The sequence below is a fragment of the Anomaloglossus baeobatrachus genome, chromosome 3 (assembly GCF_048569485.1).
Source record: "Anomaloglossus baeobatrachus isolate aAnoBae1 chromosome 3, aAnoBae1.hap1, whole genome shotgun sequence".
Classification (NCBI taxonomy): domain Eukaryota; kingdom Metazoa; phylum Chordata; class Amphibia; order Anura; family Aromobatidae; genus Anomaloglossus; species Anomaloglossus baeobatrachus.
Genome location: NC_134355.1, coordinates 282,727,198 through 282,751,310, shown reverse-complemented (window position 1 = coordinate 282,751,310; position 24,113 = coordinate 282,727,198). Strand labels below are relative to the sequence as shown.

The 24,113-nt window shown below is 39.9% G+C and overlaps 1 protein-coding gene and 1 long non-coding RNA gene across 3 annotated transcripts in view; one reads left to right on the top strand and one right to left on the bottom strand.

Annotated features, from left to right (window-relative positions):
• ENPP3 (ectonucleotide pyrophosphatase/phosphodiesterase 3) overlaps nucleotides 1-24,113 on the top strand; it is a 213,944-nt gene that overhangs the window by 99,333 nt on the left and 90,498 nt on the right. For both annotated transcript variants that reach the window (XM_075339878.1, XM_075339879.1), the window contains exons 5-13: nucleotides 925-985; nucleotides 1,959-2,056; nucleotides 2,758-2,837; nucleotides 5,082-5,201; nucleotides 9,326-9,435; nucleotides 12,462-12,527; nucleotides 12,607-12,679; nucleotides 17,891-17,999; nucleotides 18,340-18,471. In XM_075339878.1, the coding sequence (XP_075195993.1) occupies nucleotides 925-985; nucleotides 1,959-2,056; nucleotides 2,758-2,837; nucleotides 5,082-5,201; nucleotides 9,326-9,435; nucleotides 12,462-12,527; nucleotides 12,607-12,679; nucleotides 17,891-17,999; nucleotides 18,340-18,471 (849 nt within the window). The remainder of the gene's footprint in view (nucleotides 1-924; nucleotides 986-1,958; nucleotides 2,057-2,757; nucleotides 2,838-5,081; nucleotides 5,202-9,325; nucleotides 9,436-12,461; nucleotides 12,528-12,606; nucleotides 12,680-17,890; nucleotides 18,000-18,339; nucleotides 18,472-24,113) is intronic.
• The window catches only part of LOC142296376 (uncharacterized), a 61,976-nt gene that overhangs the window by 29,596 nt on the left and 8,267 nt on the right, over nucleotides 1-24,113 (bottom strand). The window contains exon 2 of the long non-coding RNA XR_012751629.1: nucleotides 1,273-1,323. This is a non-coding gene — a long non-coding RNA (uncharacterized LOC142296376). The remainder of the gene's footprint in view (nucleotides 1-1,272; nucleotides 1,324-24,113) is intronic.

The window sequence follows — 24,113 nt, the reverse complement described above, 5'->3', positions numbered from 1 at the left end:
CAACGAGGAGCTTTTCTTCTACATGAATGAAAATGACATGACACGTAATTAAAGAGGTATAATACCCTCAGACTAGATATCCCATCTCGTCTCAATGGATATAATGAGAAATTGACAGGATGTCTTCCAGGGGAACAAGAAAGTGGCAGCAATACCAGTAAATTGGAAGTTCCTGTAACTGCGTTGGTGGTAAGGGTGAAGATCCAATAATGGAGTCATTATTGGATCTTCATCCTTACCACCAACGCAGTTACAGGAACTTCCAATTGAGACGAGATGGGATATCTAGCTAACTTCATTGTGGTGTGTCGGAGTTCTTTTTTGATTCTTTCGAATTATAGACACAAAGTTCAACGTTGGTCTCTGTATACTATAACATATTTTCATAAGTGTTTTTGGCAGGCTTGATGTAGAATTTGGCATAACATAGCAGGGCTTGGGGCTTTTTCTTTGTAGCAAACACTTCCATCTTGTCATCTTACCCCACAGACTAGTATATGCAAAGTTTATATATATGCAAGTTGTCACATGCACTACACAATTAGTAATTGCCACAAATCCCTGCAGCTCCTTTAATATGGCTGTCAGCCTCCTGAACCAATTTTCTTCTTATCCTTTCATCATTTTCTAATGATGTTCTATTATATTCTATTCTAATAATGATCTATTCTAGTTCTATGTAATATTGCTATTGTGCAAAATTTAAGTTGCATCTTGACCGTCATTACAGTGTTCCATATCTAATCCCTTGTAGAAAATGTTGTACCCTTCTCCTATTTAACATGAGTTTAACTGTGATTGGTTAATTTTGAATACAGTCACATCCCCAATGTCATCAGGATTTTGAACCTATGTAATGTACAATTGAGTGATTCTGGAATACATTTTACGCTCTTGGATTTCACGAATGTTCTTGACTTATAGGAGACACTGCTTGGGCAGAAGGTGATTGTAACAGCAGTGCCACTCCACAGTGTCCTGCAGGGTAAGTAATTGTTGAGAAACATAAGGTTGGTATAACATTTAAGGAAGTTAACACCCCATATTTGTATTATTTTTTTCTGTCAGCAAGTTTATTGTTTGACATGTTAGATCACATTCTCTTGTGACACAATTCAAGACATCTAATGTTCTCAAGCTTAGAATTCTGTACTTGTGATTATATAAACATTTCAACACTATACATCAGTATATATTATTCAACCTTTATAAATAATAGGAAAATTAAATAAATATACCACCTAGTTCCCAAAACAATAAATTATGTAATACCATGAAACTTTTGTAATCCATGCTTCCATTATGTTCTTATTTAAAGGGAACCTGTGAAAACAAAATGGGCTTTTTAATGCAAAAGCAGTACAAGACATGTCATGTTATACAATTTACATACGGTACTAGTGAGCGAGCATGCTCATCACTGCTCCATTCTCGATCGAGCATCAGTGCTCGGATGAGTATTGCAGGGGCTTGTGTCATTCACGGAACATCAAACATACAGCACAGGCAGTGAATGAAGGGAGCCAACACCCCCAGAGAACAACTTGCAGTCTCTGAATGGCTCTCATAGGGGGTAAAAAAAAATCCCTTTCCCCCGCACCCCAAATGCCCAGATAAGTGTTATAAATGGGCCAGCTGTTACTAGGATCTGGCCATGCCCCCTGATCTGTGACACAACATCCCAGAAGTAAGTGGGAAAGAAGCAGATCCACTGTCACATCCAATAACAGGTACTGTCAGGCCTTCAAACAACTCTATTCACGTTATCTTAGGCATGACTATTGAAATACTTTTTTTTTTTATCTCTAAAGAGTACCCTTTTTAAATTGAGCAGGGTAAACTACATACACATAATTTGCCAACTGTATATTGCTTGCTCAAAGATTTACAGTTACCTTATTATTGCAACTTTACACTTGTGTTCACCTTACAGCCTTATTTATTCTGTATTTTTACAGCTTTGATCTCCCACCTGTTATTCTTTTTTCTCTGGATGGATTTCGAGCAGAATATTTACAGACATGGGGGGATTTAATGCCAACCATTAATAAATTGAGTGAGTTTTTGTTTTAATATTTTGTCCATAAATGTTAGAAAGGTATGATTTTGTCAGTTGGCTAAAAAATAAGTTAGCTGATTTTTGTTGTTTTAGCTTTAATAATAAACGAGGATTGCATAAAGAGCAAAAACAGTTTTAGTATTGCAATTTTTTTTCCTTGAAAATTCACATTACAATAAAGTTTTAAAATTGCTTCAGCATTTTTGGGGTTATTTTGTAAAATATATCCTTTTTGGGTAATTTGGGCAGTCTATAGGTACTGGGTTGGGTTGTGGTTCTGTTTTTTTTTCTATAATTGTATTTTGTTGGCTTTTTTACTGCATAGATTTCCACTGTAACTAGGACATTCACAGGAGCCGTAGTTACAGAGGAAAAAAAAAAGCTGTGAGATTACTCATCGATCTATCAAGATAGAACAAGTCTGCTTTGTAGCCAGCCCCTGTTTAATGCACAGTGCTCATGATACTCATTTAACATGTTATGTGGTAGACTAATGGTGGATGTCAACTTTATGTGGTAGGCTAATGGTGGATATCAACTTTTATGGGGATGTGACATAAGTAAAAATGTATGAAAATACTGTGCAAAATGTTGATAATTTCTGATCACTGCTTGAGTTCAGGATTGAGCTTTTTGGCAGATATATGATTTTGTTTTCATATTTGAAAAGTATAATAAATTATTTCTTAATACCCCAGAGAAATGTGGAACACATTCAAAGTACATGAGATCTGCATACCCAACAAAGACTTTTCCCAATCACTACACAATAGTCACTGTAAGTATAATTTTAAATTCTTTGCCAGAGAATGCATAGCTTTATGTTTAAAAGGAACCTATCACTTGATTAATGTGCCAAAACCACGGGTAGCATAATTCGGAGCTTTGATGCATGCTTGTAGTCATGTATGTTATGCTCTGAAATACTCTGGTATTTCAGGGAAAACATAATTAGAAGAGTCAAACAAGATATATAGAGAGACCTGAATAGTACGGTGCTGCTGCTTGAAGAAGCCAGATTAATCAAGTGTCCCTTCCTGGGAATTGTCCATTCTTCTTCTGAAGTGCACTGACAAGGCCAAAACTTGCCGTGCGCATATTTCCAAGAGCTGCAGTGATGCCGGCTTGTGGAAATCATGTTATCACTCTAACAGGGGTGTGATAACATTAAAAGAGGGCTGACTAGTCTGGGGAACTAAAGCCCTTTTGACTAGTCAAGGTCATTATAAGCATAGGGAAAGCGAGGTTTATAAGTAGTTTTTTAAAGATTCATACTAGTGAATAGCATTATACAGGGCTGGTTAGATGGAGAATTTGGACATACAGGTATCAACATTGCTGGGTTGGAGGGCGTAGGGGACAAGAAATGTTCCCTTTAAAAGCTATGTACACTTTTTGTATCTATGTGTGAAATTAAACAAATGCTCCTCATTTTAAAATATATTACTATTTTTGTGCTGAGTTCTTTCAAAAAATTTCATGTGTCTTGGTTACAGACTAAAAGGAAGATATGTAGTCTACAGGGTGGGCCATAAATATGGATACACCCTTGGTGGGCCATAAGTATGGATACACCCTGGGTGGGCCATAAGTATGGATACACCCTGGATGGGCCATAAGTATGGATACAACCTGGGTGGGCCATAAGTATGGATACACCCTGGATGGGCCATTAGTATGGATACATCCAGGGTGGGCCATAAGTATGGATACACCCTGGGTGGGCCATTAGTAGGGATACACCCTGGGTGGGCCATTAGTAGGGAAACACCATGGGTGGGCCGTAAGTATGGATACACCCTAGGTGGGCCATTAATAGGGATACACCCTGGGTGGGCCATAAGTATGGATACACCCTGATAAAATGGAAGTGGTTGCTGATATCACCTAACCGTTTTTATCAGAGTGTATCCATACTTATGGCCCACCCGTATAGTCTGATCTTGCAGTCATTTCTTGCTCTACTATCCCTACTCCCTCTTCTGTTGTCTATAGGCTATCAAAAAGAAAAGCTGCACTTTTTATTTTTAATGTACGTAAACAGAAACAAAAATGTATTAAAAAAAGCCTTTTTTGACTTTACATAGATTTTGCATTTCCCATTGATTCATGCATTTTTGTTCAGAAAATTAAGAAAAAAAAAACAACAGTTGTTTGGTAATGTACTATATGAGTAAGTGATTAAATAATAATGTTTTGGACAATTATAAATATTGTTGCTCAGGAAAAAGTGCACCGGTAATTCAGAAAAATGGTACAAATTGTTTAGTTGCTATACAACATATCAGTTTTGGCAAAAAAGCTTGATTTTCTATAGTAATGTATGGAGTGTTCTTTTTAAAAATTCTGTCATGTATTTTATGTCAGTCTGACCCACTGCATTTCCATTACTTATTTACTGATCGTTGTGTTGACAAGGTCTTCGAATAATAATAATAAATAATAAATCACTGGTAGATTAAAAAAATAAAATTCCTGGTTGAAATACAATAGCAAAATCTTATTATGACAGAGATAGGCTGATGTTCTTTAGAATGTTTGTGTAATAGAATATATAGAATCTTTGATTGATGTATACATTGCATCCATAAATTGAATACTATATTGTCCTGTCCCACTGTAAAAACACACCTGTTATATTAGTATGCCTTTTCATTTGTAGAGATTGCCTATCTATGTTCACGTGTTCTCATTTGTAGTAATTTATACAAATAAACATTTTAGAGTAGAAGAGGACTTGAACTCTACCACCACCTATTGGATGTAGCAATCTTAAAAGTCTATATCAACCTTTCAAAGAGCATTGCCACATAATTAAGGATAAGAAGCCAAACCAAGTACTTCATTTTCATGTTTCGGTCTGTTTGCCCCTCATCAGTGCAAAGCATTAGATCTGATTTGGCTGGGTGAGATGCCTCTGTAAGCGCGTCTAAGGGGGAATATTTCTCCTTGTGGGGAGTTGCAAGCCAGGAGACTTATAGGCCATGCAATTTAGTTATATTTTCAATCTATTTCAATCTAGGGGCTGTATCCAGAATCAAATGGAATTATTGACAACAATATGTATGATATCTATATGAACAAGAATTTCTCTCTTTCTGGAAATGAAAAGTTTAATGAAACCTGGTGGCAAGGTCAACCGGTAAGTACATAGAAGGTCATAATCAACATTGCAATGAAATCATATTAACTATTGTAGTAAAGACAGCTATCTAACATAGTTATCTAAATAATAATCACGATATCATCTCCCCTGTGCAGCGTGCACAGATTTATTAAGAGGGCTGATGGTTCCTGTTCAGAAATCTGGAATAGGTTAAAATTGTTGTTTTTATAATTACAGTGATCTTGTTCAATTCTTTCTGAAATGTCAAAAAGTTGTTATTGAGAATTTTTGAAGCCCTTTTTTTTATAGTTTTCTTGTCTTCTATGTCAACAGGTTGTGTGCTACATTTATCAAAAATGTCATATGTTTTATGCCTGACTTTGGCTCAACACTAGAATTTGTAGAGTGAAAAAAAGCGGGCCTTCATGGAAAAAAAGAAAACAGATTTAATATAGCTAAGGAGAAACATTGCCAATATCAAAAGATTTCATAAAAAAAAAATCTATATTTGAATTTTAGAATACAGTGTCCTGCAAAAGTATTCACCCCCTTGGCATTTTTCATGTTTTACAATCTGGAAAGTCACAGGGTTTTTTGAAGATTTGCATCAGTTCATGTAAAGGAACATGCCTACATCTGTATACATTTGTTTTTTATTTTATTGTGAAGCAAACAACAAATAGGACAAAATAACTAAAAACTTTAGTGTGCATAACTATTCACTCCTTCCCCCCAAAGTCAGTACTTTGTAGAGCCTTCTTTTGCAGCAATTATAGCTGTAAGTCGCTTTGGATAAGTCTCTGAGCTTTCCACATCTTGGCATTACGATTTTTGCCCATTCCTCAAAGCAAAATTGTTCCAGCTTTTGAAGTTAGATGGTTTCCTTTGGTGAACAGCAATCTTCAATTGTGACCACAGATTCTCAATTTGATTAAGGTCTGGGTTTTGACCAGGCCACGCCAGTACTTTTACATGTTTCCTCTTAAACCAATTGAGTGTTGCTTTAGGAGTATGCTTTAGGTCATTGTCTTGTTGGAAGGTGAACCTCCGTCCCAGTCTCAAATCACTGACAGACTGAAACTGGTTTTGCTCAAGAATATCCCTGTATTTTGCCCCATCCATCTTCACCTTGACTCAGACCATGTTTCCCATCCCTGCTGCTTGAAATCAACCTACAGCATGATGCTGCCACCACCATGTTTCACTGTGGGGATCGTGTTCTTGGGGTGATGAGCTGTGTTGGTTTAGCACCTGACATTGTGCTTACCTTGGTGGCCAAAAAGTTCAATTTTGGTCTCATCTGACCACAGCACCTTCCTCCATACATTTGGGGAGTATCCCACATGTCTTTTGGTAAAATCAAAATGATCCTTCTAATTTTTAGCTGTAAGCAAAGCCTTTTTTAGGCCACTTCTCCATAAAGGTCAACTCTATGGAGTGTACAGCTTACTGTGGTTATATGGACAGACGCTCCAGTCTCTGCTTGGGAGCTCTGATGCTCTTTCAGGGTTATCATTGGTCTCTGTGCTGGCTCTCTGATTAATGCCCTCCATGCCAGGGCTGAGAGTTTTGGTCGGTGGCTCTCTCTTGGCAGGTTTGTGGTACCATGTTCTATTTGATGATGCTCTGGGGGATCATCAGAGATTGGGATATATTTTTGTAACCCAACCCTGACTTTATCTATGACTTGTTTGGAGATCTCCTTGGTCTTCTTTGTATTTGGTTAACTGTGCCTCTTGCTTAATGGTGTTGCAGCCTCTGTGGCCTTTCAGAAAAGGTGTATATACTGACAGACCATGTGACACCATGTGATTGCACACAGGTGGACTTCATTTCACTAAGCATGTGACTTATGAAGATAATTGCCTGCAGCAGAAATTTTTAGTGGCTTCAAGGGGTGATTACATATGCAGAGTAGGTAAAAAGCCAAGGGAATAAATACTTTTACAAGGCACTGTAAGTCATGGTACAAACTTGCAAAAATATCATTATTTTGCACAAATGATAAATGCCACCATGTAATAAAAATATAAATATAAACAGAATTGTTGTGTGTAAGTCACATTGCCTAAATAAAAATAATATATGTATACCAAACAAATACATAAAAAAATAATCACAGCAATTAAAAAGCTCTCATACTTCAAGTGCAAATATGCAAAAAAAAGTACTTTCCTGTTATGGCAAAAAATAAATAAAAAACAAACATCTGGCTTTAAAAACTCTGCTGAGGTTGTTTCAATATCGAAGTTCAGAATATTATAAAGGAACGAGACATGAGGCTAATGCTAGCATATAAATCATGTGTAATCTAGTCATCTATGAAAACTCTACACCAACAAAAACCTAAACTGGTGGTTTAGGTGCAAATAAAAAGAAAAATGCCGCAAAAGAGTTTTAAATTTTGTACTTGGAAGAAAAGACAAAGTGGTGCAAATTACTTCAAAAATAGTGTACTAAAAGGAATAATAACTAGACAGTACACGAACATATATGTACAGTATATACACTGTTTGCAGAATTATTAGGCAAATGAGTATTTTTGATCACATGATACTTTTTATACATGTTGTCCTACTCCAAGCTGTATAGGCTTGAGAGCCAACTACCAATTAAGTAAATCAGGTGATGTGCATCTCTGTAAGGAGGAGGGGTGTGGTGTAATGACGTCAACACCCTATATAAGGTGTGCTTAATTATTAGGCAACTTCCTTTCCTTTGGCAAAATGGGTCAGAAGAGCGATTTGACGGGCTCTGAAAAGTCCAAAATTTTTAAATGTCTTGCAGAGGGATGCAGCAGTCTTGAAATTGCTAAACTTTTGAAGCGTCATCACCGAACAATCAAGTGTTTCATGGCAAATAGCCAACAGGGTCGCAAGAAGCATGTTGGGCAAAAAAGGCACAAAATAACTGCCCATGAATTGAGGAAAATCAAGCGTGAAGCTGCCAAGATGCCTTTTGCCACCAGTTTGGCCATATTTCAGAGCTGCAATGTTACTGGAGTATAAAAAAGCACAAGGTGTGCCATACTCAGGGACATAGGTAAGGAAGGCTGAAAAAGGACCACCTTTGAACAAGAAACATAAGATAAAATGTCAAGACTATTCCAAGAAATATCTTAAGACTGATTTTTCAAAGGTTTTATGGACTGATGAATTGAGAGTAACTCTTGATAGGCCAGATGGATGGGCCAGAGGCTGGATCAGTAAAGGGCAGAGAGCTCCACTCCGACTCAGACACCAGCAAGATGGAGGTGGGGTACTGGTATGGGCTGGTATCATCAAAGATGAACTTGTGGGACCTTTTCGGGTTGAGGATTGAGTGAAGCTCAACTCCAAGACCTACTGCCAGTTTCTGGAAGACAACTTCTTCAAGCAGTGGTACAGGAAGAAGTCGGTATTATTCAAGAAAAACATGATTTTCATGCAGGACAATGCTCCATCATTTGCATCCATCTACTCCACAGCGTGGCTGGCCAGTAAAGGTCTATAAGATGAAAAAATAATGACATGGCCTCCTTGTTCACCTGATCTGAACCCCATAGAGAACCTGTGGTCCCTCAAAAAATGTAAGATCTACAGGGAGGGAAAACAGTACATCTCTCGGAACAGTGCTTGGGAGGCTGTGGTGGCTTCTGCATGCAATGTTGATCGTAAACAGATCAAGCAACTGACAGAATCTGTGGATGGTAGGCTGTTGATTGTCATCATAAAGGAACATGACTATATTGGTCACTAAGTTTTTGGGGTTTCGTTTTTGCATGTCAGAAATGTTTATTTCTAAATTTTGTGCAGTTATATTTCTTTACCTAGTGAAAATAAACAAGTGAGATGGGAATATATTTGTTTTTTATTAAGTTGCCTAATAATTCTGCACAGTAATAGTTACCTGCACAAACAGATATCCTCCTAAGATAGCCAAATCTAACAAACCCCACTCCAACCTCTAAAAATTTTAAGCTTTGATATTTATGAGTCTTTTGGGTTGATTGAGAACATAGTTGTTGATCAATAATAAAAAAAAATCCTTTAAAATACAACTTGCCTAATAATTCTGCACACGGTGTAAGTGTATTAAATATATATTCTATATAAATGGGGACAGTTATTTTTCTGTGACATGAGAAAACTATTTTAAAAAATGTGTTATTTTTTATATAGGTATGGTTAACGGCCATGTACCAAGGATTAAAGGCTGGCACGTTTTTTTGGCCTGGATCAGATGTTAAAATTAATGGTAGTTACCCTGACTTCCATAAGCTGTATGATGGGTGAGTATGCTCAGGAGAGCACAGATATTAGATTTAATTATTTGTAGAGGGGCTTTCCATTGGTCGATTGTTTTGTAAACTTATTTAGACAGAAGGTTACTGTTACGTCACCACCGGAGTCCGCTCCAGCGACTTCTACTCCGATTGCCAGGCGATGCCGTGTTCCTGCCGTGGATGGTGCTGGTGATGGGAATGGAGTCGATGCCAGCGGCACCAGTGGGTGCAGGCTCCGATCATCCACTGGGCTGGGTTATCTTGGGATCTGCAGTACCACTGGCTGACTGTGGGTGGCGTGTGTCTTCCAGCTGACGTTGCCAGCATTCAGCTACAGCCAATGGGAAGACACCACACCCTTCTTAGTTCCCCTCCTGTCTACTGACCTCTGCCAGAGATAGTTCTGATTTCCTGGCTCCTGATCCACCCTATTCTGTTTTGTGATTCCTGTGTGCTAACTTCTGCGTGTTTTCTGACTACCCTTCTGCCTGCTGTTTTTGTACCTCGCTACCCGATCTGGATTTGACCTCTGCTACGTTTTCTGATTACGTCCTTGCCTGCCGATTCTGTCCCTGTTCTGCTATTCCTGGTTTGACCCTGCCTGACGACTACTCTCATCGGACTGCAGCCTTCCACAGGTAGTGATCTCCAGGGCCCTGTGTAATTCCAAATCCCTGTATAGGGGTTAAAGGGTTTCAGGGTTCTGGGGGTCCTGCTTGGTGAGTGGCTTCCCTCTAGCCTGTCCATTACATCCCATCTGAGTCTGTTGATCCAGGCAGGCGTTACAGTTACATCATTGGATATCTGTTTTACGCTCGCCGGTGTTGCGGTGAGCAGAAGTTTACCCATTGGACCACAGGGGGAACCCGGGCTTACCCTGGTGTGGTGGGGGCTTAAAAGGGTATTTCCATCTCCAAGATTCTATCCCAAAATGTAGTAGGTGTAATAATAATAATAATATTAGCAAATACCTCTAATTAGAAATCTAGCATAGTTCTTCTGATTCACTATGTCGCTTACCTCATGTTCAGGGCATTGCAGGACCTTAGGTATCAATGGTTATAACCACTAGCAACTAACTAACTAACGGTAACTATATGGATGATCATAACCATGGATACCTAAGGTCTTGCAATGCCCTGAACAGGAGGGAAGCGACGTAGTGACTCAGAATAACTATACTACATTTCTAATTGGAGCTATGTGCTAATATTATTATTATTATTATTATTGCATCTACTACATATTGGGATAGGATCTTGAAGGTGGGAGTAACCATTTAACTAAGTGTCTCCTGGGTATTCACTAGAGCTTTTGATGGTGAGTATTGACTTTACTGACGGTAGATATCAGGTGCAACTCTCAAGGTAGCGTCCGGGACTTTGGCAGCTGACCTCCAGGGCAGGGATGGACTCGGGTATAAGTAACGAGCACAGAAGACAATAATTAATTGACTATGTTGCTCAGGCACCTCCCTAGTGGGGGGATGCCTTAAATACAAAGTAGGCTGGCACTTTAAAAGCAGCTAAGGCTCACAGCCGTGCCCCCTAAGTGCCGTCCCGGGAGACCTGTGCAGTGTGTGCAGGCATTGGGAGCAGGAGGCAGCACATAAACAGCTGTTGAAAGGCAGGGGAGCGTGCATCATTGCCATGTAAGAGGGTTAATCCATTAGACACTGACCCATTCTAAATCTTAATTTGTATAATCTGTAATTACAGTACATGGAAGCATGGTAGTAATTGAAGTTAGGCTAGATTCACACTATTTATAGTGTTTTCATATGACCAGAGATATGCAACCATATTCCTTATTGACTTCCATTAAACGTATACTGCATAATAACATATACATTTCTTTATAGCTATTTGTGTTTATCCGTGCAACAAACTGACTACATACACCTCAAAATAAAATGTTTTTGCATCATTTTGGCCAATTTTTATTTTTATCAGGCAAACTCCCTTTAAAATGCAGACAGCAGCAGTATTCCTAATAGCCGAATATACCAAGAGAAACTGGTCAGGCATTATTCTTGCAGTGGAAGTTTAGTAGCATGGAAGCCTTTCTGGTTCATACAGCTGGATTTTGAGTCAGGTCACCCCTCCATAAAGTCCATATTTCTTAATAGGTCATATGGACAGGTGTTGACTGCATAAGAACAGCCCGTTAAACTTTATGGGTACATCACTGTATACATCAGGAGATTTTAGACCTGACATGAACTTAGTCCTTGCTGATAAATGAGTCAAACAGGAAGAGTATTGGCTTTTTATCAAATGCAAGTATCCTTAAAGGGAATTTGTCAGCAGATTTTTGCTACCTCATCTGAGAGCAACAGGATGTAGGCAAAGAACCCCTGAGTTCAACGATGTATCACTTAGATTAGTGGCCACAGCTGTTTTGACACAGTGAAAGATTTTTGATTTTGTACGTAGCAGTGCTGGAAGAGCTGCCCCTGCCCACACCAGGCTTTCAGTGTACATTTCCACAGGCAGAAGCTGCTAATAACAGAAGGGGACTGAGTAAGACTACTGCTCACGGGCTGCTGAGACCCACTAATGATAAAGCTAAGAGGCTTAAACTAACATTGCAGGTAAATAAAAAAGACTGTGAGATAAGAAATGAAAGGCTGAATTCTCTGTTTTAACTCTTACAGCATGTTGTCTTTAAATTACATTGCAGAAACCTATTGACAGAGTTCCTTTAACAAACACCCAGAACCTTCTGATGTGTCTGCACTGAGTTAATTAAAATTTGTGCAATTGCTGACATGGGTTATTGCAGTCCAAGAGCAGTGCTGGATGTTCCTCATAGCTGACATGTAAATTTCAAGTGTCAACCACTTCTGTGCTGCCAATAAACATCTATAAGGGACACTTTTTATTTTTACTAATATTCCTTTTGTAAGAATGGCACAAATTGTAATGATAAGTCTAAACAAAAAAATAAAAATAAAAAACAATATAAAAGTAACATAAAAGTATCCAGAAAAAGGAACTGGCAGAGAATAATGTTTCCATTATTCTTGTAAGGTCTGTTGCATATGAAGAAAGAATACAAACCATCCTGCAGTGGCTCGACCTTCCAAAAGATAAAAGGTATCTCTACTTCTGCTCCGGTTGTAATAGCGCAACCTATCTTTTCATCTATGTAACACATGTTATATCTGCTTTAAAGGCCAGATTTTTATACGTTGTACATTGAAGAACCGGACTCCTCAGGACATTCATTTGGTCCAGTTAGCGGTGGGGTAAGTCAGTGTCCTCTTTATCAAAACGTAAATGTATAAAATATATCATTCCTATTATAAATGACCAGCAATCCACAGCACTGGACAGATATTTTGAGTGTTTTCAGTGTCTTATCTTGATAAGTTGTGCAAGTTAAGTTCTCAGTCAAAAACAGAACTAATTTTACAGAAAGCAAGGTAAATAATTCTTCAGCCCTGGTGAAATTTTTAGGAAGCACTACAGCTGGCCAAATCTTAATTGTGCGCAGCTTGCAGTGCTTGTCTCGTGACCGCAAGCATACGATTTATATACTTGTGGTCAGGTGCCATCTAGAGTCTCAGCTGAGTTTTGCAATGTTCTATTTTGAAAAATTACTGTGATTCTAGTTGGCACAAGATGCAAGTTCCTTTACCACTGGAACCGGCAATTGGAGCCGAATCCTAACGGTATGTCCATTACACATCTATTGGATTTGGCAAGCTACAACAGTTGCCGAAGATTCCACCAAGAATGGGTAAACCCTATAACCTAACAGTGGTTTTGGAGTGTGGAGGGGATAGAGAGTACTTAGAAAAAAACATTTTACCAATACATAGTGATCAAATACAACCACATACAAGAGAGTAATACCACCACACCATAATTAGACCATGTAATAACCAAATATTATCACATACAAGGGAGAAATACCACAACACTATGACCAGACCACATATCATATCCCCGATCATGGATCTAGCCTGGTATATATGGCCCTATCCTGGTATATATGGCCCCATCATGGCCCCATCCTGGTATATATGTTCCCATCATGACCCTATCCTGGTGTATATGTTCCCGTCATGGCCCCATTCTGGTATATATGTTCCCATCATGGCCCCATTTTGGTATATATATTCCTATCATGGCCCCATCCTGGTTTATATGGCTCCATCATGTCCTCATCCTGGTATATAGCCCCATCCTGATATATGTCCCAAACATTTCCCCATCCTGGTATATAGCTTCTCCATCCTTCTGGTATATATCCTACCCTTCCTCCTGGTATATAGCCTCCCTCTCCTTCTGGTATATAGCCACCCTGTCCTCCTGGTATATAGCCTCCCAATCCTTCTGGTATATTGCCTCCCAGTCCTTCTGGTATATAGCTTCCCCATCCTCCTGGTATATAGCCTCCCTGTCCTCCTGGTATATTGCCTCCCCATCTTCCTGGTATATAGCCACTCCGTCCTTCGGGTATATAGTCCAACCCTCGCACACAGTAAAAAAAATGATAATAAACGATTGGACTCACCTACCCTGCGCTCCCCCTGTGTGCTCCTGCGATGCTGGCATGCTGGCATCTGACTAGCATGTAAGCAGCGCAGTGCATGACATCAGTGACATGCATGGCCACTTACAGCACTGGCAGCTGTCAGCATATTTTCTGCTCCCCATGCCCAGGATTGTGTGCATGGGCAGCAATGAATATTCATGGTCTTAATCGGTGGCCGGCACATTGCAGTGCAGGGATGTAGTGCTCCGAAATATTTAAGCTGGATGCGTGCCATTGGACACACATCCATCTAAATCAGGGGCTGGGGCAGGCGGGCCCCCTGCACCCCCGGGCCCAGTCAGAGTAGCGATCTCTGCGACTGCGGTAGTTACACCCCTGCCTATATGTCTACTTTTTCTCCTATTGGAGCGCTTACTTATGCGCAGTCTTCCTCTATGCAGCCCCTGCCCCGGTGATGACGGTATGTTGGTGCGGTGCTGAGGAGCTCTTCCGCCTCAGTCCTGTCAATGCAGTGTTGAAATGTATATACGCCTGAAAGACACGCATACATTTGAATAGAAGCGGGGTCTACAGGTCCTTGACATCACATATGTGCAGGTCTGGGGACTCCCGCAGTGCAGCGTTAGGACCTTAGGTGAGTCACATGACTGTGATATCACCAAAGGACATTATGCAACTGCAGAAGCTTCAGTGATAGTACAGATACAAAACTTGTACTATTACTGAAGTTTGGTAGGCAGACTGGGCAACTGATTCAGAGCCCCCCCTCAGAGCGTGGGGGCTCTGAATCAGCTGCTCAATCTGCCCACCAGTAAACACTGGCCTGAGAAACAGACGGCCCACGGCCATGTACAGCTACATTTTCAATGACAGATGGCGAGCCACATGTCAGGAGCAGGCTAGCCACATGTTACTCATGAGCTATGGGTTGGGACCCCTGGTGTAAGATATTGGCTTGAATCTAAGTCTTCCTCTTCTCAGTGGCAATATTAACGTAGCATGAGGATGTGAAGGTGCCTCTGTCTGTTATTAGAGGTCAGTACAATTGATTTAAATAGAGTTGATGGGAAAGCTGGTAACATCATGACCCTACTTTTGTTCATCATCTATGTTCTAAAGTGGTGGGTTTGAAGGAATTGCAGGACACAGAAGATAGATAATTATTATTGAGGCTTTTTTTAAAGTGGTTGTCCACTATTCAGATAATCATTTCTCACTCCCCATGTTTGTCCACATTAAAATGAAAAAGCCTATACTTACCTCCCAAGCCAGTGTCGGCACTCACTCTCCTGGGGCTCACATGAGGTTGTTAAATCACACAAGCCCCGCACCTAATCACTGTCAGCTTTCCTCGCTCCGCCTTCAGATGTATGAGTAATCAATAGGAAGTAAGATCTGCTGCTGGCCGCTCACTTCCATATGTCCTAAGCTGGGGAGAGGGAAGCCGGTGGGGCTCACATGAGTAAGAACTTCACCTGAGCCCTGCGAAAGCGAGTGCCGACACTGCAGAATGGCGCCAGCACGAGGGGGGGGATGGTGTGAGCTTTTTTGATTTTAAAGGGGAACATGGGGAATGAGGAGAAGTCGTCTGACTAATGGGCAGCCCCTTTAATAGGTGAATAGGACCTGCTCTGTGCTCAGTAATGGCCATTCCACATTGAACAGAGCTTCACTTTGCAGCACAAAAAATAGTTTACATTTTTTACTAAAAGTAAATATAAAAAAAGATACATTTGCTATTTGGTATCATCCTAATCATACTGCCCTGCAAAATAAAGTTAGCAGGTCACTTTTTTCTTTTTTTGCACAATGAATAAAAAGCATAAAAAATACAGTTAGTCAAAGGCCTCATTAAGAAATCCAATTTTCATTAGTGTGCCGAATCAGATTTTAATCAGTGTTTTGTCAGGGTTTGTGTTTGGTCAGGGTTTGTGTTTGGTCAGGGTTTGTGTTTGGTCAGGGTTTGTGACCATATTTTATGATGAATGTTTCATGAGTAAATTTCTTATATGCTTTAAAAAACAAAAAAAAAAAACAAAAAAAAAATGTCAAAGCTTTCCCTACCCACTACAATGTTAAATGAGGACAGCACAAAGGTGGCATCCCTGTGCTGTCCATGATTTCATGGTGATCTCGACCAGTGACTTAGATAAAAGAAAACTGATTTGTCTGGTTTATTTTTTGTGGTCCACTCAGTTTGGAAAAAAATATGGATTTGTGAACGGCCCCTTACATATAAAGGGGAACGTTTTGTAGCCATGACATGGTAATGGGTACATATTCTATCTATGACATGAAAAGAACACATAATTGAAAAAGCAGATGTCTAAATGTGGCCTAAGTATCACGCTCTAGGGATCCATTCTCACTTATGTCATGTTTGATCATAAGGAGGATCAGATTGTGATAGATATTACTCTATTATTCACACAGGCATATATCACTGATGAAGGTTATCTGATATTTTATTGGATAGCCCTCGGACCAATGATATTGTATGGAGTAGTGCCAAACAGTGCTTTTCTTCTCATGCCGATTTGGCAAGAGAAAATAAAAACACAGCATGCTGTAGTTGGCAGCGTATATCAGATAGCGTGCACCCATTCGAGTCTATGGGTGCATGTACGACATTAGACAAAGGAGGAGATGGAGAAATTAAGCTACCTGTTTTTTCCGTACCTGTGATATGATTCTCGTATGTGACACAATCCGATAGAAGTAAATTGACACGCAGCTCAAACTCGAATTAGAGTTTACACTAAGCGAGGCTTTACACGTTGCGACATCGCTACCGATATATCATCGGGGTCACGTCGTTAGTGACGCACATCCGGCGCCGGTAGCGACATCGCAACTTGTAAATCCTAGGTGCGACGATGAACGAGCACAGAAGCGTACAATATCGCTGATCTGTGTAACGTCGTTCATTTCCATAATGTTGGTTTGACCGCAGGTACGATGTTGTTTGTCGTTCCTGCAGCTCCACACATCGCTGTGTGTAAACCCGCAGGAGCGACAAACATCTCCTTACCTGCGTCCCGACGGCAATGCGGAAGGGAGAAGGTGGGCGGGATTTTATGTCCCGCTCATCTCCGCCCCTCCGCTTCTATTGGCCGGCCGATTAGTGACGTCACGGTGACGTCGCTGTGATGCCGAACGCACCTCCCCCTTGAAGGAGAGATTGTTCGGCGGTCACAGCGACGTCGCAGAGCAGGTATGTGCGTGTGATGCTGCTGTAGCGATTATGTTCGCTACTGCAACAATCACCACATATCGCATGTGCGACGGGGGCGGGTGCTATCGCGCTGGACATCACTAGCAATTGTTAGCGATGTCGCAACGTGTAAAGCCCACCTAAGTATCATTAGCATAATTGGGCAGATTCTCTCTCATGAGAGAACATTCGCTTGTGTGACCCCATTCTTACAGGGATCTGTCAGCAGGCTTTTGATTTATAATCTGAGAGCAGCATAATATAGGGTAACAAAGCCTGATTCCAGGGATGTGCCACTTACTAGACTGCTTGGTGTAGTTTTCATAGAATATCTGTTTTGTCTGTTGTACAGTCGATGTAGCAGAGTTAAGACTTCTAGACTCTATATAACCTCACCCACACCCTTGACTGGCAGCGTCCTGTGTACACTGTGCATTGTCCACAAGCTGCTAATCAGTGGTGGGGCGCGGTTATACAGATCAGCCTGACTACTCTGCGTGTGAGATGTTGTCCTGTACTGTTAATGTCCTGCTTATAAAATTCTGATTATATTGAAACTACAACACACCAGCTAAAGTAACACATCCCTGGAATAAGACTTTCGTACCCTACATTATGCTGCTGACAGATTCCCATTGATAAATCTGAACTTTCTCATATCATAAGATGATAAATACGATACTGTTGGAATCTGTAATGATGTTTTACATTTTAGCACCAATATTATATTTATCTTTTCAGGTGATTAAGGCTTTGATACGCGCTGACAAGACTGTACAGATGCTTATGGATGGGTTGAAGCAAAGAAATCTTCACAACTGCGTGAACTTGATATTGGTCGCTGATCATGGTATGCACTCTTTATTTAACATTTTAATGATTCCTACAATTTTAAAGTAGGCTTATGCCACATTTGGGGCAAAAATTAGGCACGTATCCTGGAAAATCTTCAACATATGCAATTAGCATGTGTATGGACTATGATTAGCCAAAACAATGTTATAGCAAATGCTTCCTTGATAACAACTTTCATTCATTGTGACAAATACAACATACATATAAAGCATCATGCCATGTTGTAAAACAGTCAGTTTTAACGGTGTTCTAATACATAAGCTGTTTTCTGTAGCTAAATCAATGTTATATATATCTTTGTGTATTGATATAATTAAAATCTTCTTGTTTTTAAGGAATGGAGAAAACCTATTGTGAACAGCTGGAGTTTATGACCGATTACTTTCCATCTATTAACTTTTTTTATCTGTACGATGGACCAGCAGCCCGAATTCGTGCCAGGAATATCCCTCAGGATTATTTCTCTTGTAAGACCAATGCATTGTTCAGATTGTATTTATGATAAATGTGATTAATTTGCAGCACTGCAATGGTCAACCTTAGCCATAACAGTTTTATTTGTAATTTTGCTCTAAAATGTTCTGATTTCAATGTTTCTACAATAATTTCAAGGCCTCCAGTACCAACAAAGCAGCCCCACAACATTTTCAACCCATCACCATGCTTCACTTTAGGTATGGTGCATTTTTCTTTATAGGTTTCCTTTCATTGTAAAAAAGATAACACTACTGAAGAAGAGCTCTAATTTGGTATTGTCTGCGAATGGACATTTTCACAGAAAATGCAATGATCCCAAAAGTTGCAATTTCGACCCAATTTTTGCTAGAAAGTCAGGTACTACACCCTCCCATAAGCGTGTTAATATACAGTTAGGTCCAGAAATATTTGGACAGTGACACAATTTTCGCGAGTTGGGCTCTGCATGCCACCACATTGGATTTGGAATGAAACCTCTACAACAGAATTCAAGTGCAGATTGTAACGTTTAATTTGAAGGTTTGAACAAAAATATCTGATAGAAATTGTAGGAATTGTACACATTTGTTTACAAACACTCCACATTTTAGGAGGTCAAAAGTAATTGGACAAATAAACCAAACCCAAACAAAATATTTTTATTTTCAATATTTTGTTGCGAATCCTTTGGAGGCAATCACTGCCTTAAGTATGGAACCCATGGACATCACCAAATGCTGGGTTTCCTCCTTCTTAATGCTTTGCCAGGCTTTTACAGCCGCAGCCTTCAGGTCTTGCTTGTTTGTGGGTCTTTCCGTCTTAAGTCTGGATTTGAGCAAGTGAAATGCATGCTAAATTGGGTTAAGATCTGGTGATTGACTTGGCCATTGCAGAATGTTCCACTTTTTTTCACTCATGAACTCCTGGGTAGCTTTGGCTGTATGCTTGGGGTCATTGTCCATCTGTACTATGAAGCGCCGTCTGATCAACTTTGCGGCATTTGGCTGAATCTGGGCTGAAAGTATATCCCGGTACACTTCAGAATTCATCCGGCTACTCTTGTCTGCTGTTATGTCATCAATAAACAAAAGTGACCCAGTGCCATTGAAAGCCATGCATGCCCATGCCATCACGTTGCCTCCACCATGTTTTACAGAGGATGTGGTGTGCCTTGGATCATGTGCCGTTCCCTTTCTTCTCCAAACTTTTTTCTTCCCATCATTCTGGTACAGGTTGATCTTTGTCTCATCTGTCCATAGAATACTTTTCCAGAACTGAGCTGGCTTCATGAGGTGTTTTTCAGCAAATTTAACTCTGGCCTGTCTATTTTTGGAATTGATGAATGGTTTGCATCTAGATGTGAACCCTTTGTATTTACTTTCATGGAGTCTTCTCTTTACTGTTGACTTAGAGACAGATACACCTACTTCACTGAGAGTGTTCTGGACTTCAGTTGATGTTGTGAACGGGTTCTTCTTCACCAAAGAAAGTATGCGGCGATCATCCACCACTGTTGTCATCCATGGACGCCCAGGCCTTTTTGAGTTCCCAAGCTCACCAGTCAATTCCTTTTTTCTCAGAATGTACCCGACTGTTGATTTTGCTACTCCAAGCATGTCTGCTATCTCTCTGATGGATTTTTTCTTTTTTTTCAGCCTCAGGATGTTCTGCTTCACCTCAATTGAGAGTTCCTTAGACCGCATGTTGTCTGGTCACAGCAACAGCTTCCAAATGCAAAACCACACACCTGTAATCAACCCCAGACCTTTTAACTACTTCATTGATTACAGGTTAACGAGGGAGACGCCTTCAGAGTTAATTGCAGCCCTTAGAGTCCCTTGTCCAATTACTTTTGGTCCCTTGAAAAAGAGGAGGCTATGCATTACAGAGCTATGATTCCTAAACCCTTTCTCCGATTTGGATGTGAAAACTCTCATATTGCAGCTGGGAGTGTGCACTTTCAGCCCATATTATATATATAATTGTATTTCTGAACATGTTTTTGTAAACAGCTAAAATAACAAAACTTGTGTCACTGTCCAAATATTTCTGGACCTAACTGTAAATCTTCAAATTTGGGGAAATCACCAGTGTTCGGCTGCCCATTGTATACTTAAATAAAAATGGCAGTCACAGACAAGTGATAAATAGTCTTTAAAGGGAACCTTCAGGTAAAAGGTTAATCTTTAGGCTAATAGGATTCATAAGCTGCCCAGTACCCGCACTAAGAGCCCCATTGCTGGGAGGAAATGAGCCTAATTTCTTTTCACAGCTCAGTGTATAGTGAATGGCGACTGTAACCATGCCCCTGGCACTGGCTGACAGCCTGGTCAGCAGTAGGGACACAGATGTGGTTACAGTTGCCACTCACTAACTACAGAGGGGTGAATGAAATTGCACCAGCCACCCATTCCTCTATAACTGAAAGCTGGAGGCTGCTGGGAAGAATACAGATCATGTCCTCCAGGCAGTGTGGCTCTCATTGCAGTGGTCGCATGGTCAACCTAAAGATTAATGCCATATCTCCAGGTTAATAGCGTATTTTTGCATCACAGGGTCCCTTTAAGGGGACACAATGTGTGAAATAAAGGAAAACAAAAACAAAGAATTAAACAAAAAGCAGGAAAAAAAAATGCTGCTGTCCATCCAAATTGATCTTACTATCTCAGGCGTGTCGGAAAAAAAATGTTATACAAATTATAAAAGGTATTTAACTGGTCTTTTGTGGTCATGAAAAAAACCCGAAAAACACACATTTCCTTTATTTTTCCGATATCACCCCAAAAACTGGAAAAAAAGAATATGAAAATAATATAAAAATTTGGCCCCAAGTATCACTAAAAATGCAAAAACTTGACAAATGTATGTACTGTATATGCTGTTTCCATTGGTAGTTCCATCACTGATACAATAGTGCAGCATACAGTCTTGCTGTCAAGAAAATGGGAACATCAATTGGGTTGACAAGTTCAGTTGGGTTCTTTAAGACACCATTTAGATCCATCATACATTGTTCCCAGAAAAGCATAATCACTTCAATTATAACTGAAAACGATTGTGTAAAAACTAAGTACTGATCCTGCTTATGAGTAATACAACACACATTCGGGAAAGTAACCAACCCCCAGGCAAGAAACGAATCACCGTTCTCTCCTAATGTCTTGTTTACATTTCTCAACACTTCTGCCTTATGTTGAGCTCCTACTGCCTCCTAATGATCGAAAAATAAATTGCATTAATAATTTTATCATTGTATAAAATTGTTATAAAGGGACATATACAATGAATTCAAAAAGTATTCATACCCTGTAACGTTTTCTACATTTTTTAATGTTACACCCACAAACTTTTCAAACTATTTTATTGGGTTTTTAAGTGATATAACACTAAGTATCAAGTATTTTTGAAGTGTAAAGGAAATGATACATGGTTTTCTAAATATATTAAACATATAAATCTGATAATATGACTTGCAATACTTTGTAGGACCACCTTTAGCTGCAACTACTGCTGCAAGTCTTTTGGTGATGTCTCTACCAAATTTTCACATCTAGAGGCCGACAGTTTTGCCTATTCTTAGCAAAATGGCTCTTGCTCAGTGAGATTGGATGGAAAGCGTCACAGATTCCCAATGGATTTAGGTGTAACATGAAAAATGTGCAAAAAGTTAACGCTATGAATACTTTTTCGAGACGCTAAATATATAACTCAAGGCAGCCAGAACTATACATATATTTTTTTAGAATAAATTGCAAAACAATGATGATGAGATCAGTTGCCATTGGCAAATCATACTTGTCCTACTTTAAGGCTTCGGCTATACCCATTGCGTGACCAATGTTCGATAGGTGTCGCTGCTATATCACAACATAACACAAGTGAATAGACTCACATTGCGACCCTTCAAAGTATTGCAACTCAAGCAAGTCACAAACAATCTGATTTGGTTGTGTTTTTTATGACTTTCTTGACGCAGGAGCAGTATTCTTGGGAGTTACAACGCAACACCATTCACTTATATTGCTCTGCAATTTAGCAGCAACACCTAGCAAAGTTTGGTCACTAGGTGTCATGGCCATAGTCATCGTGTAACCCTAGCCTAAATCATTACTTTGTGTTCTTTAAATATCTGATGTTGATACAAAAGGAACTGACCATTTGACTTTGCATCAAAGAGCATATGTCCATAGGGGAGAACAGCCATTTTGTCATGTAAAATGCTCCATAAAATTCAGGGTATGAAAAAAATGTAAATCCAGTTATTTCTTTCCCCAAACTAAGTGTATAGATATCATTATAAAAACCGTACAAGGAAGCAGCACATTTCACCCTATCTACAGTGCAGAGAGTGCACCTATATTTATCAGCATAAATTGACATGCCGTGCATCTCAAACCTGCCTCTCCTGTCTGTTTACATTGCAGATATATTTTGCAGCATATTTGCACATTTCTTAAAATCTCATGCACTTTTCTGGCGTTGTAAAACATAGTGGATTTTACGCAAGTGAATATGCACCAGAATCGCAGATCCGCTTTCGTGCCCGCTCATCATTTACCCTGAGTTGGAGCGTTTTTATTCCTTCTGGTACTGAAGGGGCTAAGGTCAATTTCTATCCTGCAGTGATCTAACAGGGAATTGTAATCTCAACTGAAAACACTCCCTTATGCTATAAGTATCCACTCCTCACTTCTTCCTATGTTATAGCCCATACTTATGCTGTCCACTTGGAAGGAGCCAGTCTCTGGAGAGAGCTGAGGTGTTGCTTCAGGTGCTGCTGAGAAGTTCCTGCTGGAGTGTTATTTGTTGTGTCTTTCGCTACCTGTTTGTCTTTCTTCCTCGTGTTATGTTGACCTTCACTAGTCAGAGTGAATTCTGGGTCAGCAAGGGCCTAGGTACGTGATTGATGTACAGGGGGAATGACCCATCTAGGGACATTAGGGAGTGCAGGGATCAGGTGAGTATTAGGAGGTGACCCCACTCTCTTGTCCCTAGCACCAGGGCCTCCAGTTATATTGTTTTCCTGGTGTTACTTCTATGTTATGCCACTCGCCAGTGTATTCTTGGACCTGGCGCAACAGGTGCAGTCACATCATGATAGAAATGTAGTATAGTTCTTCTGATAGCCATGTGTCTTACCTCAACTGCAGGGCATTGCAGATCAGGTATCCATGGTTATGTAGCAAAAAATTTGGAAGGTAGGAGTGGGCTCAGCACCAATATGATAAAATATAAAAAACTTTTATTGGTTTCTGATTAAAATAATGTCAGGGAACACACTGTACAAAACATGAAACAGGTGAAACTTTACGCGTTTCGGACAAAACAATTTTTAAAACCAGAAGTGTCCTTTTCGGCCAAAATTTTTTTGGCCGAAACGCGTAAAGTTTCACCTGTTTCATGTTTTGTACAGTGTGTTCCCTGACATTATTTTAATCAGAAACCAATAAAAGTTTTTTATATTTTATCATATTGGTGCTGAGCCCACTCCTTCCTTCCAAATTTTCTGCTACACGTACCGGTATGGACTGACCGTGCACCTCGGAGGAAAGCATGGACTTTAATGACAGGTGAGCTGGATACACTTTTCTCTTTTTTGCCATCCATGGTTATGTGTACTCATATAGTAAGGGCTCATGCGCACGTTGCATAA